General features: G+C 42.7%; 1 protein-coding gene across 1 annotated transcript in view; it reads right to left on the bottom strand.

Moving 5' to 3' along the window:
* Positions 1 to 299: 299 nt before the first annotated feature.
* The window catches only part of LOC143286481 (dimethylaniline monooxygenase [N-oxide-forming] 2-like), a 54,833-nt gene continuing 39,069 nt past the window's right edge, over positions 300 to 16,063 (bottom strand). The window contains exons 4-9 of the mRNA XM_076594058.1: positions 13,987 to 14,245; positions 12,785 to 12,840; positions 7,280 to 7,519; positions 3,117 to 3,288; positions 1,727 to 1,968; positions 300 to 652 (exon numbers count right to left, since the gene is read on the bottom strand). Of these exons, the coding sequence (XP_076450173.1) occupies positions 317 to 652; positions 1,727 to 1,968; positions 3,117 to 3,288; positions 7,280 to 7,519; positions 12,785 to 12,840; positions 13,987 to 14,245 (1,305 nt within the window). The 3' untranslated portion in view covers positions 300 to 316. The remainder of the gene's footprint in view (positions 653 to 1,726; positions 1,969 to 3,116; positions 3,289 to 7,279; positions 7,520 to 12,784; positions 12,841 to 13,986; positions 14,246 to 16,063) is intronic.

The following is a 16,063-nucleotide window of genomic DNA, read 5'->3' on the forward strand; positions in this document are numbered from 1 at the left end:
ATCTTCCAGTAGTATCACATTGCAGTTGCCAGGATCGTTCTTCGCTTGTCTGCTTAGAGTGCGTATAGGGGTGTACATTATTTGCAGACCAATGTAATCTGGTGAAAAGGCATGATCAGTACACAAAATGGCAACAAACAGCGCCCATGAACTTAACGACAAATAAAGTTTTGAATTAATACCGTTGGACAATAAGCATCACTGACAGGAATGTGATCATAGCAGTGTGTGTGTGTGTGTGTGTGTGTGTGTGTGTACGTACGTTGTGAAACATAACGGAGGTACATAATTGATACAACACACGCAGCCCCCTGCTTCACATTCCACCCCCAAAGTAGAAAACCACAGCCAGAATGACAGGCACCAAAGCCACCAGACAGCCGTATCCCCAGGCACTGCCTGCCCTCCCTTCCCTCCCATCTCCCACTGTGCGATGCTGGATGGAATACACGGTTTCTCTGTACGCCTTTTCCGTGGCTTCCCGAGCTCCTGGCCAGGCGTGAGGCCCCAGCAGACGGTAGTGAAAGGGATAGGCGGGCCCGAACAACACAGCCAGGGCCATCTTCACATCGCCTCGAAGCAGAAAGCGCCACCAGTCAGGCGCCACACCAATTTCAGCAGCAATGGAGTCGGCGTACGGTAAAGCCCGGAACTGAAAAGACAAACTTTTATTTTTATGTTGATGTTATGGATACTTTGAAAATCAGAGGAAACCCACTTTAACAAGTAAGTGAAAGTGACACTTCAGTGCTTTATAATTCTTGGTATTTATGAGCGTATATCACAGATTGACATAAGTTTACAGTTGGCCAACAGCAAAGTGAGAGCTGTATTATCATTGGTTTCTCCAATGCAACGGGAAATCATTTACAGCTTAGTCTTTTGTGAAGGACTATTATTCTCAAACTAGGAGGCAAGATTGCACCAGCTCTTAGTGCTGCAGCCTTGGGGGCTTGTTGGCCTTTGGGAACCATCCCAACGCCGACTGTCCTAAAACCCTCTTGGCCGAGAGAGTGGGAATGTAACTTGGGCAAGACACTCTTCACTATAATCAAATTCAGATTGTCGAGACAGCAGTTACATCCTCTGCTGTTCTGATGGTCATAGTGGAAAACGACTGACTATCTCACATAAATAATTACATGCATATTGTACAAGTGGCTGTCATCTGTCTAAAATAGCAATAGACTGTATTTTTTAGTGTTCGCACCATACAGCTCAAACAGAATCATCTTTGATGACTTTCATTTCCTCCATCAGCAGCATGACAGATGCTTTCACATTATGGTATTTTCTGTCCAGATGGATACATCCCAAACAATACCATATCTAAGTTCCCCCCTGATCAATATTCTCCTTCTTTAACCATTGCTTTATTTCATTTCTCTTCCTCTAAAAATCTGTTGTCTTTCTTTGGTTGGATTTAGCGTTATCCGGGCTTTGCAGGCCGGGTGACAGAAACTACCTGAAAAATAGTTTCATTCATGTGTCCTGTTGCTGATTCTTCCTGAAGATACCATTGATGTCAAAGAATTACTTGTCTGTGTTCCTTGGTGCATTGAAAAGCATTGCTTTATACTTTGTTGTGCGATTGTTTGTTGAGGGTTTAGTGGCGCTTGCAGTCCTTTTCAGATTGTGAAAATAGATAATACGCACAAACCTTGTATTGTGAAAATAGATAATACGCACAAACCTTATAATGTGAAAATAGATAATACGCACAAACCTTATATTTGTAGTCGCCGTAAATCTGAAGTTGCTGTTGGTTTGTGCGATCAACATCCTGCTGTCTGACTTTTCTGTCAGGAAGCCGATGCCTGCCGGCCAACACCCGAGCTGCCAGTCGTGCCTGCAGTTCGTGTACGGGCGGCAGGGATCCAGTGGTAGACAGACAGCCAACCAGAGCCAGCGAGTCGTGTGGCAGTGACACAGGGTACATCAGTTGGTACAGATCGAGTCTCCCACTCTCTGTCAACAGAATCGGCTAAATGTAAAGTAAGTGAAAATATTTTGGGAAAGTACTCTATTCAATAAGTTAGACGTGTAAGAAATATTCGACGCAGTTCAAGTAGTGTCAGGCTGTATTCTCCTCAAGCCAATGTAGAGGCGTTGTGGTAATATTTTAATCTTTTAAATGCTGAAGTTACACACATAATGTTCTATTACATTCAGTGCTGGAACAACAAAGGAAATGTTCTGTTCAATGTTGAGTTCAGTTAGGAGACGATGGAGCGTTGTGACACGTTCGATGCAGACGTGGAATAATACACAGTCCAGTGTGGAAGTAATAAAAAAATAATAATCCGTGAGTTCAGTGCACGTGTAAAATGTTTTTATACAGTTAGGAAGCAGTCGGGAGTGGCCAGATGGTAGAACTGATAGAGAAGTGAAGTTGCTCACTGAAAGAAATCAGGAAAGAAAAATAAATCGGGGAAGAAAATGTCGCACACACAACCTCTAGTATGACGATGGAACAGGAAGCAGTTATACACAGACTGTCCAGGAGATCGTATCTACATGCATACCCGCCAATGGACATACCAGAATTCTAACGGACTCTGTGAACCCCATACAAAAAGCTGAAAGCAGAATGGGAAGCCCAAAGCTGCATGATAATGTGCAACATCCATTAAAAACAACAACAACAAAAGACACGTCGATTTGAACATGGTTACAAGGGGAATAAACAAGTTGACACTGGCTGGTAGTTTAACCATAACAAGCAGACTATAACAGAGATCTTCAAAGGCTGGAAAGTCTGTCATCACCGTGTCACTATATACAGCCCCTTTCTGCCAAAGCCTTGGAAACAGGCACGAGCATCGCTACAAACATGATACGGTGCTTCCACAACATCTTCCCCACAAAAGATGCGGGCTTCAGTGTGTGACTGTATCTGACGCATTATCTTTTCATTTTCATTCCTCAGTCTGAGCTGGTTGACACAACTTCTGTGAGATGGAGCTGACGGCCATTGGGAGGTATTACACCTCTGCAGTAATTCATTCTTTCCTTTCTCTGCATTTAGTGGAGTCCGTGAAAATCTCATTCAGTTATTTTCTATTCTGCCAACTCTAAGCAAGAGAATCCCAAAGAAGAATCAGTTGTTCCCTTACTGGGGTCAGAGGACAGGATGGACGGGTCGATGGCGTCAAAGTTGCACTTGTAACCTGTGGCGAAGATGATGTCATCAACCTCCTTCAGCACCTTCCCATCCTTCAGGTGAATCTCACCTGTACCTGTCACCCTCTGTATGGCAGACACCACCTTCACCTGGCCTGTGAATATCTAGAACACACACACACACACACAAATAGGTGTACATAAACGAGAGTGATACTTGTCTATTTGCAGGAGTCTGTCAAACCATTTTTAATATCTTTTAACTGTTATTGTTTTCTTTTTAATATCATGAGATTCGTTTCCCCATTCATCTGTGTTTTGGTGACGTGAAATCGGAGTTTTTGTGCGGTGGATTCGGTAGGAGAGTGCTACAAGGTCCATTTGTGCGTCGACCTGTGTTCGTGGCTGTACTTCAGCCATTGTACCGGCGGCCTCTTTAGAAGCGGTGCTCTTCTACCAGAATATTACACGCCACGATTAACACGATGCCGAAATCAGTATTTACTTTGTTCTTTGTGTGTTAACCTTTCCTTTTTTTTTCTTCTTCTTTTTTCCCCAAACCCTTTTGGGTTTGTTATCGCAATTTAAAAATTTTTTTTTTAACCTGAATATGCCTGTAACTGTATTTAGAGGTTTTTTTTGTTTGTTTGTTTTGTTTTTCTTCCAAATTTCACCCACATTTTTACCCTCATTTGCCCAGTTTCCCCAAACCCTCCATTCATCCACATCTCCCACCCCTTCTAACCGATAATACTCAGATGTATTCATAAATACTTTAACAAAATGTCTTCAATCACCGATATGTGTGACGGGACATTAAACAAAAATTCCTCCACACACACACACAAATAGGTGTACATAAACGAGAGTGATACTTGTCTATTTGCAGGAGTCTGTCAAACCATATTTAGATCCCTTGCAATTTGCATACAGGAGGAACAGATGTACGGATGATGCAATACTTTTTGTCTTGAACAAAATCTATGAACACCTAGACAAATCAAATACCTGTGTCCGCTTGATGTTCTTTGATTTTTCTAGTGCTTTTAATACAATTCAACCTCACCTCTTAGCAAAAAAGCTGATGCACATGGGACTCGCTTTTCCGACGATTTTATGGGTTTTATACTATCTTACTAAAAGGCCTCAGTTTGTAAAATTAAATGATTTTTATGTCTACTGTCTCTTTCACAAACATAGGTGCACCACAAGGCACAGTCCTTTCGCCTTTTCTTTTTACCTTGTATACGGCTGAATGCAGAAGTCTGACCAATTCGTGTCCCCTCGTTAAGTTTGCAGATGACTCCGCACTGACATGACTTATTACTGATGACGATGACACTGGCTACCGAAGAGAAATTGACAGGTTTGTGAACTGGTGTGAAGAAAATTTCCTTGAGTTGAATGTTGGCAAAACGAAAGAGCTTGTAATCGACTTAAGAAAAAAGAAATCAAGTTTAAGTAAAATCATCACAAAAAATGAAGTGGTTGAACAAGTAGATTCATACAAATATCTTGGTGTGATAATCGACAATAAGCTGTCTTGGAATGAAAACTCAGCTGCACTCATTAAAAAGAGCAACAGTCGCATGTACTGTCTTAGAAAAATGAAATCTTTTAATGTATGCAAGGAGATGCTCCAAATTTTTTACAAATCTGTTGTCTGCAGTGTTTTAACATACGGAGCCGTGTGCTGGGGGGGAAACCTGACCAAACATGACAAAGACAGGTTGGAAAAAGTCATTAGGAAAGCGGGTTGGGTGGTGGGTATAAGACAAGACACCTTTAGCGACATGCACAATAGAAAACTGACTGACAGACTAATAACAATTTTGACCGACGAAAGACACCCACTACATGATGACATTAATAGCAGAAGGTCAGACATAAGTGGTAGGTTTAGAGCTCCACGCGCAAGAACATATCGATACATTAATTCATTTATTCCTACAGCCATTCGCGCACACAACCAAAACATCCAATACACTAAGTGAACCCTCCCACCCCCCAAGCCCCCTCGCCACAGCAACACCTGAACTTCACCAGCAGACGAGTGCATGGGAACAGACATTATGCGTGCATGTGGGACTGAGCGGGTGAGCACGGGTGAGCACGGGCAAGCATTTCTGTGTGTGTGATCGGAAGTGATTTTTAAATATTTTCTTATTTTACTTGGATTTCATGTATCTTAATATTAATGTTCTAATTGTGTGTGTGTGTGTGTGTGTGTGTGTGTGTGTGTGTGTGTGTGTGTGTGTGCATTTTACTTATATATACGATTTATTCCCTTGATGTTTTTATTTATGTATTGTTGTACAATACCTTATGGTCGTAACGTGTGTGTGTGTGTGTGTGTGTGTTTGTGTGTGTGTGTGCGCGCGCGTGCGTGCGTGCGCGCATGTCATTTTTAGTAATCTGTTCCCTTTTTTGTTGGACGTTTTCATTTGTTAATATTGTTGTGCAATACCTTATTGTCTTAACATGAGTATGTGTGTGTGTGTGTGTGGGGGGGGGGGGGGGGGGGGGGTTAGTATATCGTCAGCTATTGGGAATTTTTATTTGACTAGTTTTAATCTCTTCTTATGTTGCGCATGGTTTTATGCCAGTGTTTACAATGAGCCTGTGATTGCACAACTTAATTTCCATGTGGATTAATAAAGTGTTTTTGATTTGATTGATTGACTGACGGGCATACTGGATTTTTTTGACATGCTGTTTTGAATTTGACACAACTCGCATAATTTGCGTCCGAACTTTTCGATATTTTGCAGACTTGTTGATGATACCCTAAGGTTACCGTGTGAAAATTTCCAGCGAATTCAGTTTATCACTGATAAAATACTTGTCAAAAAGCGGTTCACTTTTTTTTGGACACACGATATATCACCATCGAAATACACCTCAAGAAGAGCACTCATGGATAGATAAGAACAAACGATGTGTGAGAAAATTCCAGATTGCAAGACAGCGTGGGCTAACATGTTTGTGGTCATTATGCAGTAAGTGATGGGCCCTATAAACAAATCATTCTCTTAATCACGCTGCTCCGCGTTCATGTTCGAGTAGCATGACTTAGCATCGAAACTGTTCCGCTTATACATGTAAGCGGAAGAATCGTGCAATTTTTAATGAGAACCAAACACTTTAAGGGAAGTAACAAATGTTTGCAAATCACAGTTTGATGTTTCTAAATGGATTTCCCTCCCTTGACCACGTCCGCGCCCCTCCCCCTCCCCACACAAGCACACGCACACACACACAAGTCATAGCACACAACAGTAAATAGTACACAACCAAAAATACAACCAACAAAATCTGAAACTATCAAAACTCACTCACACACTAATAGTCATTTTAGTTTATACCAGAAAGGGATGAGCTGTTGAGAATTATTCAGTGGGGTAAAGGTGGGTCTTCAGACTAGATCTGAAAGACTGCAGCAAAGATGAGTGACGGAGAGGCTGGGGAAGTTGATTCCAAAGAAAGGGGGCTTGGTATGAAGAACTGTGTTGGCCATACGTTTTGGTTCAAGCATGCGGGATCCTAAGCATACGGGTGTCAGAAGAAGAGCGGAGTTGGTGTGAGGGTATGTAAGGATGAACGACATCAGAAAGATACTGTGGACCAGAAGCCTCAATGGACTTGAAACAAAGAGACGGCTTTATAAATAATTCTTTCTTGTACTGGGAGCCAGTGAAAAGCATGGAGAGGAGAGACATAAATATTCCAGAAAAAGAAATGACTTGGAAGCATTTGTGGCTTCTTAGTATTTTTGTGCCCTTCCTGGAAGCACATTGTCATGATTAGAATGTTTGAAAATATTTGTTTTCCTCTATTTCTACTCCAAATTTGGTGCCAACAGACAAAATATTCCCACGAAAGATGTTTTAGTTAAGTTAACCATGGGCGCACGCACACACACAGAGAAAAATATTTACACACATGGCATACAGGGTCACAGGGTTATTGCTTATAATCACAGTAAGTTTTTTAAAAAAATCACACATAATGACAACAATGGCAGTAACAGAACTTAACCTCACTAAAAAAAACAACAACAACAAACAAAAAACAACAAACAAACAAAACAACAAAAAAAACAACAACAACAAAAAACACCCAAAAAACCCCGAGCTGTTGGCGGTGTCATAATTACTTTGGAAGGCAGCAGGTCATTGACCAGAAAGATGACCTGAGCATCATGGAGAGATGCCTCAGGTTGAATCCCAGAAGCCACAGGATTGAGCACCCTGGTGGCGTTACGGACAAGCGTGCGGTGAAAGAGTCTGCTCGGCAAACACTTCAGTCTCATGCGGGTCAGGCGGAAGTCAAGTGGTGTAAGACCGTCAGGGAGGCGATTGAGAATATAGGACCCGTGATGAACACTGAGATACACCTGTAACCAGTTTGAGCAGGAAGCATTATTAATCATGATTACTATCACCACTGCTCTCATCGTCATTGCAATTGATGATGATGTTGATGATAATACTAATAATGCCGGTCATGTTCATGATTTAATGGTAATGATATGATAACGACAATGGTCACTGGATTATGTGTTGATGATTGTAAATTAGTTGAGAAAGACTAACATTCAACATATAAAATAAGTCAAATTCAGAATAATAATAATGTGCAGATACACACTTTTTACATGTAGATAGATCCGGTGTCAAGTTATTGGCACTAACTGGACATTATTACTACCAGCATGTAAAATGACCAGCCTCATAAAAAGTGCTGTTATTCATGTTCGGTCTTCAGGAAATGTTCCTAAGAGGATACAAAGCAGAATGGCAGACCTTGTGCTCTGCCATCTTCAACATAGCGTTGACACATGTGGCAAGAAAGAAAGACGGAATGCCGACTGGTATAAAACCAACCTTGCCAAGATGGAAACAGTGACCAGTGCAGAAACAACAGTCCTCTGTGCCATGAACATGGCCCGTAAAGGAGCCATTTAAATGCATGTATGTCATAAAGGAGAGGGCCCATGGGATTGCTCGGAACAACCAAAGACCTCCCGGCTGAAACTTCTGCTCAGTCTTTTAGAGGGCCTCTCAGACTTTGCAAATGCAAGAGGCATGTTTGAAACATGTTTTTAATCCGACAGGTCCACCGGCAAATAAGGTGGCACCCCCAAGTCGAAGTAAGTTTTAACTGATAGCATATGGCAAATGGAGAGATTGGTTGAGCGCTACTCTGAGCAATATTCACCTAAGAGTACAATATCTGGGGAAACACCCTCAGGCAGACACTTTGTCAAGTATGAGTGATCTCAAGGAACGATTTGTTGCAGACGCCAGTAGAAATTTTCCCACTCACAATTGGTAAAGCGTCAGGGAATGATCAGATGTCATCACGACATGAAAATAGTTGTTGCCAAATCTGCATGACCTACTCTGTGTCTGCTGTTGAGAGGTGATGACGATGATGATCATATGCATACTTATATAGCGCCTGTCCTCGGTTGGAGACCAGCTCTAAACGCTTTACAAACACGGGGTCATTTGCACAACAGGCTGCCTACGTGGGTAGGGCCGACTGACGGCTGCCATTTGGCGCTCATCATTCGTTTCCTGTGCCATTCAATACGATTTCAGATACGCACACATACACATTCATACAGACATGTAACATTTTACGAGTATGACCGTATTGTTTATTTACCCCGCCATGTAGGCAGCCACACTCCGTTTTCGGTGTGTGCATGCTGGGTAGGTGTGTGTGCCGAGCATGTTTCCATAACCCACCAAAGCTGACATGGGTTACAGGGGTTTTAGAGTGCGTATTTATCTTTTGTGTGCGTATACACACGAAGGGGGTTCAGGCACAAGCAGGTCTGCACATATGTTGATGAGATGAAAGACGTACTAAAACAATAACCTTGATAACTTGGCTCAAGAACAAAATCTGAACTCAGCATTTGAGGAAATACACTGGTATCTTCTGAATGCTGTGGGAAAAATCTTCGAGTTCTTTGGAGTCGGTGGTATATACTGGGCCTCACATTTGTTTGGCATTCTTTTAACTGCTCCTGTCCTGTTTGTTCACCAGTGGGTGTTTGCCTGCAGACCAGATTGATGACAATAACTTCACTCTGCCTGATCTGTGTGTAAAGTGTAAAGTTAGTCACGTCCTTAATGAAGAAATTGTTTTCCAAAGATGACACTTACCTTCCGCACCTAAAACTTTCTTCAAAGCATTAAATACTTAAAATAAAATGCTTAAAATTTTTGTATTAATAAGTCAGAGCCTGCAGTAGTTTTAGTTGGACCAACAAAATACGTGGGCTCTTTAGACGAATACCAGAATTGGGAAAGCTGTTACCATCATAGGAAAGCTTAGTAAGAGAGTTTGACAACAACAACAAAAACAAAACTACTTCACAGGCGACACTAAGCTGAAGATCTCTACCGCAGACCTTATTCCGAGCCGCCTAACGGTCTATGCCTGGAAAGTAAGTACGTAAAGCTATTGTTATGGGGGCGTCGTGAGGCACTTACCATATGCATAAACGTGCAGTAGAAACTGATGTGACCATAAGTACAGTTCATGAGAGTGAATGGTCGTTACATTGAAGAACATGCTTGGAAGTCATTCAGATGAGACGATAAACTGAGGTCCCATGTGCAACACGCGCATGGGGCACTGAAAAAGAACCCACGGCAACGTAAATGTTGTCCTCTGGCAAAACTCTGTAGAAGAAATCCACTGTGATTGGTACACACACCTTGAGAAACTGAAACTGAAACATAAAAGGCCAAAGAAATGGGGCCAAAGATCACTGGGCGGGGCGAGGACAAAAGGAAACGTTGAGCACAGTATTTTCCATTCATGAATTAGCACAGGGATGAAAGCTAACGATATAAGGGAGGCAACAATTACTGTGTTCAACAGGGTGGGTAAATACAGAAAAACATCTGAGCCTTTGAAGTAGAACTACGAGGGATGTTCATTAAAGAATTTCCCCTCACCTACTCTCCATGGACTGAGAGGAATAAAACTTGGCACAGTTTTTTCTCTACATAGGTACCACCAAGGGTGACACTTCTCTGATCGCTTTATGCAGCTGTAAAGATCTTGCCTGTAGAAGTATGCAGGTTTCGCCAGAAGCCACGGCTTGACCTCGTAAATGAACGTGTAATCGCCTGAGAAGTGCTTGTCTTTCAAAACTTACTTCATGGTTGGAAAGCGGAAGTCAGATGGTGCGAGGCTGGGAGAGTAAGGGGGTGAGGAAGGATTTCATGCCGCAGGACCGTGCTTCCGTCTGGGCAACATACGAGTTGTGAACCGGGGCATTTTTTGCAGGAGGCGGACACCTTTGGTGAGCATGCCGCGCCTCTCGGATTTTATGACTCCCCGCAATTTCTGCACCAATGAAGCGTAGTATGTCACGGAAATTATGGCACCCTTTGCCAGGATATCCATCATCAGTACTCTGCGCTGGTCCCAAAAGACTGAGTATGACTTGCCCTCCAAGGGTTGGACACGTGTCTTCACCAGAGGTGGTGAGTCAAAATGTTTCCATTGCTTCGACTGGGCGAAGATGGTCTGTGGATCATTATCATGGACCCATCTTTCTTTCTGCATGATCAGTCTGTCGTCGAAATCCTCCAACTATTCTTGGCTCATGGCCAAAAGAGCATGGGAGCACATGACTCGTTCCTACTTCTGGAAGGGTTGAGCAGCCACCGAATCCATCGTGCAGACAACTTCCACATGTGCAAATAGTCATGGATGATTTTTTCCACAGACTCGACACTGATCTTGACATCTTGGGCTAGTTGGCGAACGGTTTTGCAGCGATCCTCCAAAATGGCAGCCTCCACTTGCCGCATGGTGTGTTCATCAATGGCGGACTGTGGTCGCCCGGGAATGGAAACCGTTCCCAACGATGTCCGACCAAACCTGAACTGACGATGCCAGCGCATGACTACGTCATACGATGGAACATCCTTCTCACAAGTCTCTTTCATGTCATCGAAAGTCTTCCTTGGTGTGAGGCCTCTCAAATACAAAAAAAATTGATGACCACTCTGCATTCAACTGGCTCCATTATCACATCTTACTCCACCATAGCACCTGTAAAACTTGAATTCAGAGATTGAAATTACCTCGTGAACAATAGAGATACGTATACTACTCAACACTTGATAGGGATATTATTTACTATCACAGAGTGTTCACTATTTCAATAATGACCGAAATAATTAAGTCGTCAGAAGTGTTACTTGAACCCCTCCACAAAGCCAGTGTGTAATCCGGTGAGTAATTGCGGACCCACATAGTGCACAAAAAGCACGTTAACTGCATGACCCTAAAAAAGGCGGGTGAACACTGGTCAGGGGAGATTTCAATTCGTGTTCTGAGACATGTGTCGCGGCATCATTAGCAGTTTTGCACTTCTTACAGAGAGAATCCACTCAGACGATAAGGAGAAAGCTTCACGATGCTGAGCTGACCTCCCGAGGTTCAGTTATCCGCATCCCTTTGACCCGGGACCACAGCCAGACTGAAATGGACCAGGGACCATGAAGTTTGGCCGTTTGCTGACTGGACTCCTGTGCTCTTCACTGATGAATCCATGTTCCGCCTGGACATGACTGCTAGGCGCATGAGAGTATGGAGACGCCCAAACCATCGAGTCCAGGCAGCGTACGTGGATCAGCATGACCGCTATGGTGGGGGTTTCCGGGTGGTGTGGGGCGGCATCTTTATGCATGGGAAAACCGACTTGCATGTGCTGGGAAACGGCACTCTTACTGCTGCCAGGTACCGGGGTGAAATTCTAGAGCCCCATGTCACACCCTATTCTGATGCCGTCGGCGATGATTTCTTCCTAAAGGATGATAATGCCCGGCCTCATCGTGCTCGTATCGTTAAGCAGTACCTCAAGGAGGAAACAATCCAGCAAATGGAGTGGTCGGCAAGGTCCCCTGACATGAATCCGGTTGAGCATGTTCAGGACACGATTGGCAGAGCTGTACGAGCACGACAGAACCAGCCACTAACCCTCGCTGAGCTTGGAGTCGCCCTGTCAGAAGAGTGGAACAGAGTCCCTCAGCAAGAGATCAGGGACCTGATTCGCAGCATGTGCAGGCACTGCAGGGCTGCGATTCAGGCTGGTGGTCATACATGCTACTGACATGTCATTTCATGTGCATTTGCCAACATTAACTTAGATTTGCAGAAAATAACTTTGTCATTCCATGCCTAGAATTAACTTTATTTTGATGGTTACCTTATTTTTCTTTTTATTACTACATCTATTTGTGCAATCTTGCGATCAAATTGCGTTGTTTCAAGTTGATTACTATACAAAGAATGCATTTTATCCATTTTCTTTTGAATAAAGTTGTGGTAGTATTCATTTTGCATTGTTGAATATAATATCCTTAGCAAGTGTTGAGTAGTATAATTATTATACAATTATATGTACAATTTCAGCCTCCGAGAGTACCGAGAGTAAGTCAGGGGAAATTAATGAATATCCCTCATAGGTGTGAAACTAGTAAGGGTGACGTTCACGATATTTAGATCGAATTTGCTGGCGTGATATGGACACGTTTTATTGATTGCCCATGATCCCTACCATGCAGCTGCTTAAAGTTAAGATATTACATTTTGATGTCGTTGCACATTTATCCATGATTACCTGTTTAGCGACAGGTGCAATGTCACTGGCCACATCTCCTGCTGTGAAAGCGCTGCCTGAAAGAAGAAAGACACCAGCCGTTATGGTGAAAGACAATCGCGGACTGAGTGGAAGTATGAAAAATTAGCACGGATAGAAATATTACAACTTAAATTTCGCAAATGCATTTTCCGCTTACACAGGAGCACAGTGAAGTCATTTGTGATTTGTGGAACATACAATCTTCCTTTAGATATAAAAATTAAAGCAAGAATGGATACATTTTGGTCAGATTCAATCAATATAGTACTAGATAAATTCTCATGTCAGATTTAGAATGTTACGCACTTCCATTTTCATATCAGGTCTAAGCTCAAAGTGGTGTAGTAACATCAAAACAATATAATGAGAATGTTATGAATGTGATTGGGAATCGCAGCACTCTAAACATTTTGTGTCTTATGCCAATCAGTATGTCCTTGCTTTCATGAAATTCCGTTGTAACAATAGCTTCCAACTGAAAAATAAGTTGACGAAAAAGAACCTCCTTTGCATGCAAAAAAAGAAAGGAAAAGGTCGACGATATGATTTGCTGAGAGAAGACAGACTATGCAGAAATTGTAACATATTCACTTTTTATGTGGTTGTATGAAACGTGCACCTTTACATTGCCAGTTTATACAGAAATGATACCTTTGAAATAAGAGTTGTGTGTTCAGGCTTTGGAATATATTAATTAAGCAGTATGGCTGTTAAACGTAAGATTACTGACAGCTCTCTGTATGACATCAATAAATATTCAGAATATAAAGTGAATCTGTTAACAAAGTTATGAATAGATTTATGTGTAAATGTTTCTGTCATTAACTTTCAAATTAGATTGGTTTATTCTAAATGTTTACCATTTGATCCTTGCTCCTCGTTAATCTCAATGCCCCCAAATTGCCATGAAAAGGAATGGACATTGTTCATTGTCATGCCATACAGGAATCCCGTGTCTTCAGTATCTCATATAGTTTTGTTAATGTTGCATTCACGCTTGTACACACAGGCATGTGTTCACATGTGCACACACACACACACACACACACACACACACACAGAGAGAGGCTTCATAATTCTTACATTTGTCTAGCGAAAAAAAAAAAGCAGAAACGATTCACACCATTTCTGAAACATTATGCAAGGAAATAAAGTTAACGATGAGGACACGGGCTGTTTACCTATGACCAGAACCGTTCTGCCCTTGTAAGGCTGGGGATCTCTATAGCTGTTGGCGTGGCTGACACGTCCTTGGTACCCCTCATCCAAACCAGGAGTGTCCGGGATAAAGGGTAGAGAAAAGAATCCCTGACACAGAATGACCCCATCATAGGTTTCCGAGGTCTTCTCATCACTTTCTGTGTTGCCCTCTGTTTTGCATGTAGTCACTACCCAGCGTCCAGTTTCATTGTAGTCGTCAGTTTTGCGAACGTCTATCACCTGGAACGACATCACAGATTATATCATCACATACTCAAACACGTTTTGCAGTGTACACAATTTTGAAAATGAGGCAATGCAAGCTGTGTATAATTAGAAAGACCTGATAACAATTTTGTCTCTTATTAATTGTTGTTAAAAAGAAAGCATAATCAAAGATAAGATTTAAAAAAAGGAATGTGGAAAGTGTTACTGCACAGATATGCCCTGCTCTTTGACAGTGGGCCAAATTTTGGTTGGTAAATGATGACGTCTGGTTCTTCGTGTTCGAAACTCACTATGGAGGTTTATCTTCTTGATCTGGTACAGAATTTCTGATTGCTGAAAAACATGCTTCCTATTCTGTTTTTTCCGCTCTTGCCTCTTTCCCGGCTGCCTCTTTATATTGTGGTCTGCTGGCTCTCCCTGCGTTTTGCCAGACGCTCCAAACTTTGATGGTCAATGCAAGCGAGATCTGCGCTTCAGCTGGTCTTTGAGTCGTTCCTCTCCCTCCTTGCCTGTATCTTTTAAGAGGGCATTTACCTTTGCATTCAAAGTCTCCAGACGAAGAGCAAAACCCAATATTCAGATGAAATGCCTGCATGAAATATTCTCTGCAGAGGGCACAGCATTGAACACCGACGCAGACAAAGACCTTTAACAGTTCATATGCTGCTTCAGCGAGGCTTGGTGTGAGTAAAGACTTACCATCAGTCTCATTAAACAGGACGTGGACTACCCATACAACATCAGAATCTCAGATCGTGAACTGGAAAATATCTATGACTGTGCGCACCTAGAGTCAACGATCCCAGACTCCCTTTCTCTCAACACCGAGCTAGACAAGCTTATTATTAGTGCTGCTACCTTCATTTCCAGACTGCTACAGGGAGTATGGAAAACCACCAAGCTGACAGAATACACCATCGCCCAAGTCTACAAAGCTTGCATCATGAGCACCTCCTTTACAATGAAACTTAAACACTGCGTGCCAGACAGGAGCTAAAACTCAATGCCTTCCGCATGTGCTGTCTCCGACGCATCCTAAACCTCTCTTGGCAGGACAAAGTCTCCAGCAACAGTGTCATTGAGAGGGCTGGGATCCCCGGATGTACACATCCTGAATCAAAGAAGCATGCTCTGGCTCAGACTCATCATGTGAATGGACAACGGCCGGATACACAGGGACCTTACGTACAGAGAGTTGGCTCAGGGAAAGCGCCCCACAAGCAGACCCCAACTACGATGTAAAGATGTGTGGCATCAACCAAGCCATGGGGTGTTGTAGCCACCCAATGATTATCTTGGAGACATCGGTGCAGACAGGCCTCTCCAAATTTGGCCTGCCCAACAGTCAGAGACCAAACGGCAAAGAAGGAAGGCTCAAAGTTCGACAGACAGACCAGCATCACACTCCATCCATGCAGAGTGTGGGAAAGACTGCTGTTCTTGAATAGGCCCGTGAAAAAACGGACACTGCGCCGGACAAAGCACAACTTTTAGTCTCCCGAGACCACCACTGTGTAGTTTTGGCAGGTGTGAAGAGGTTTCTGATATTCTTTCTTCTTTTCCCTTAACAAGAGTAACTGGAGAGCCACACAGAACTTTTCACCAGATCACTCCAGATCTGTCAGTTGCGTGTTTCTGATACATCTGTATTCATGCCGAAAGTTTTGGCCACTTTTGAGAAGCTGTTCACTATCTTTAAAAATGCAATTGAGGAGCAAGCAGATGCACCTTATTCGTTAAGCTGGCTAGATTTTGCCTGCAAATATAAGATAATTCAATGCAAATACACATAAAGTGTTTGTTTCCGTGTAAAACCTGAGATCTATTTGT

Source organism: Babylonia areolata, chromosome 10 (assembly GCF_041734735.1).
Source record: "Babylonia areolata isolate BAREFJ2019XMU chromosome 10, ASM4173473v1, whole genome shotgun sequence".
Classification (NCBI taxonomy): domain Eukaryota; kingdom Metazoa; phylum Mollusca; class Gastropoda; order Neogastropoda; family Buccinidae; genus Babylonia; species Babylonia areolata.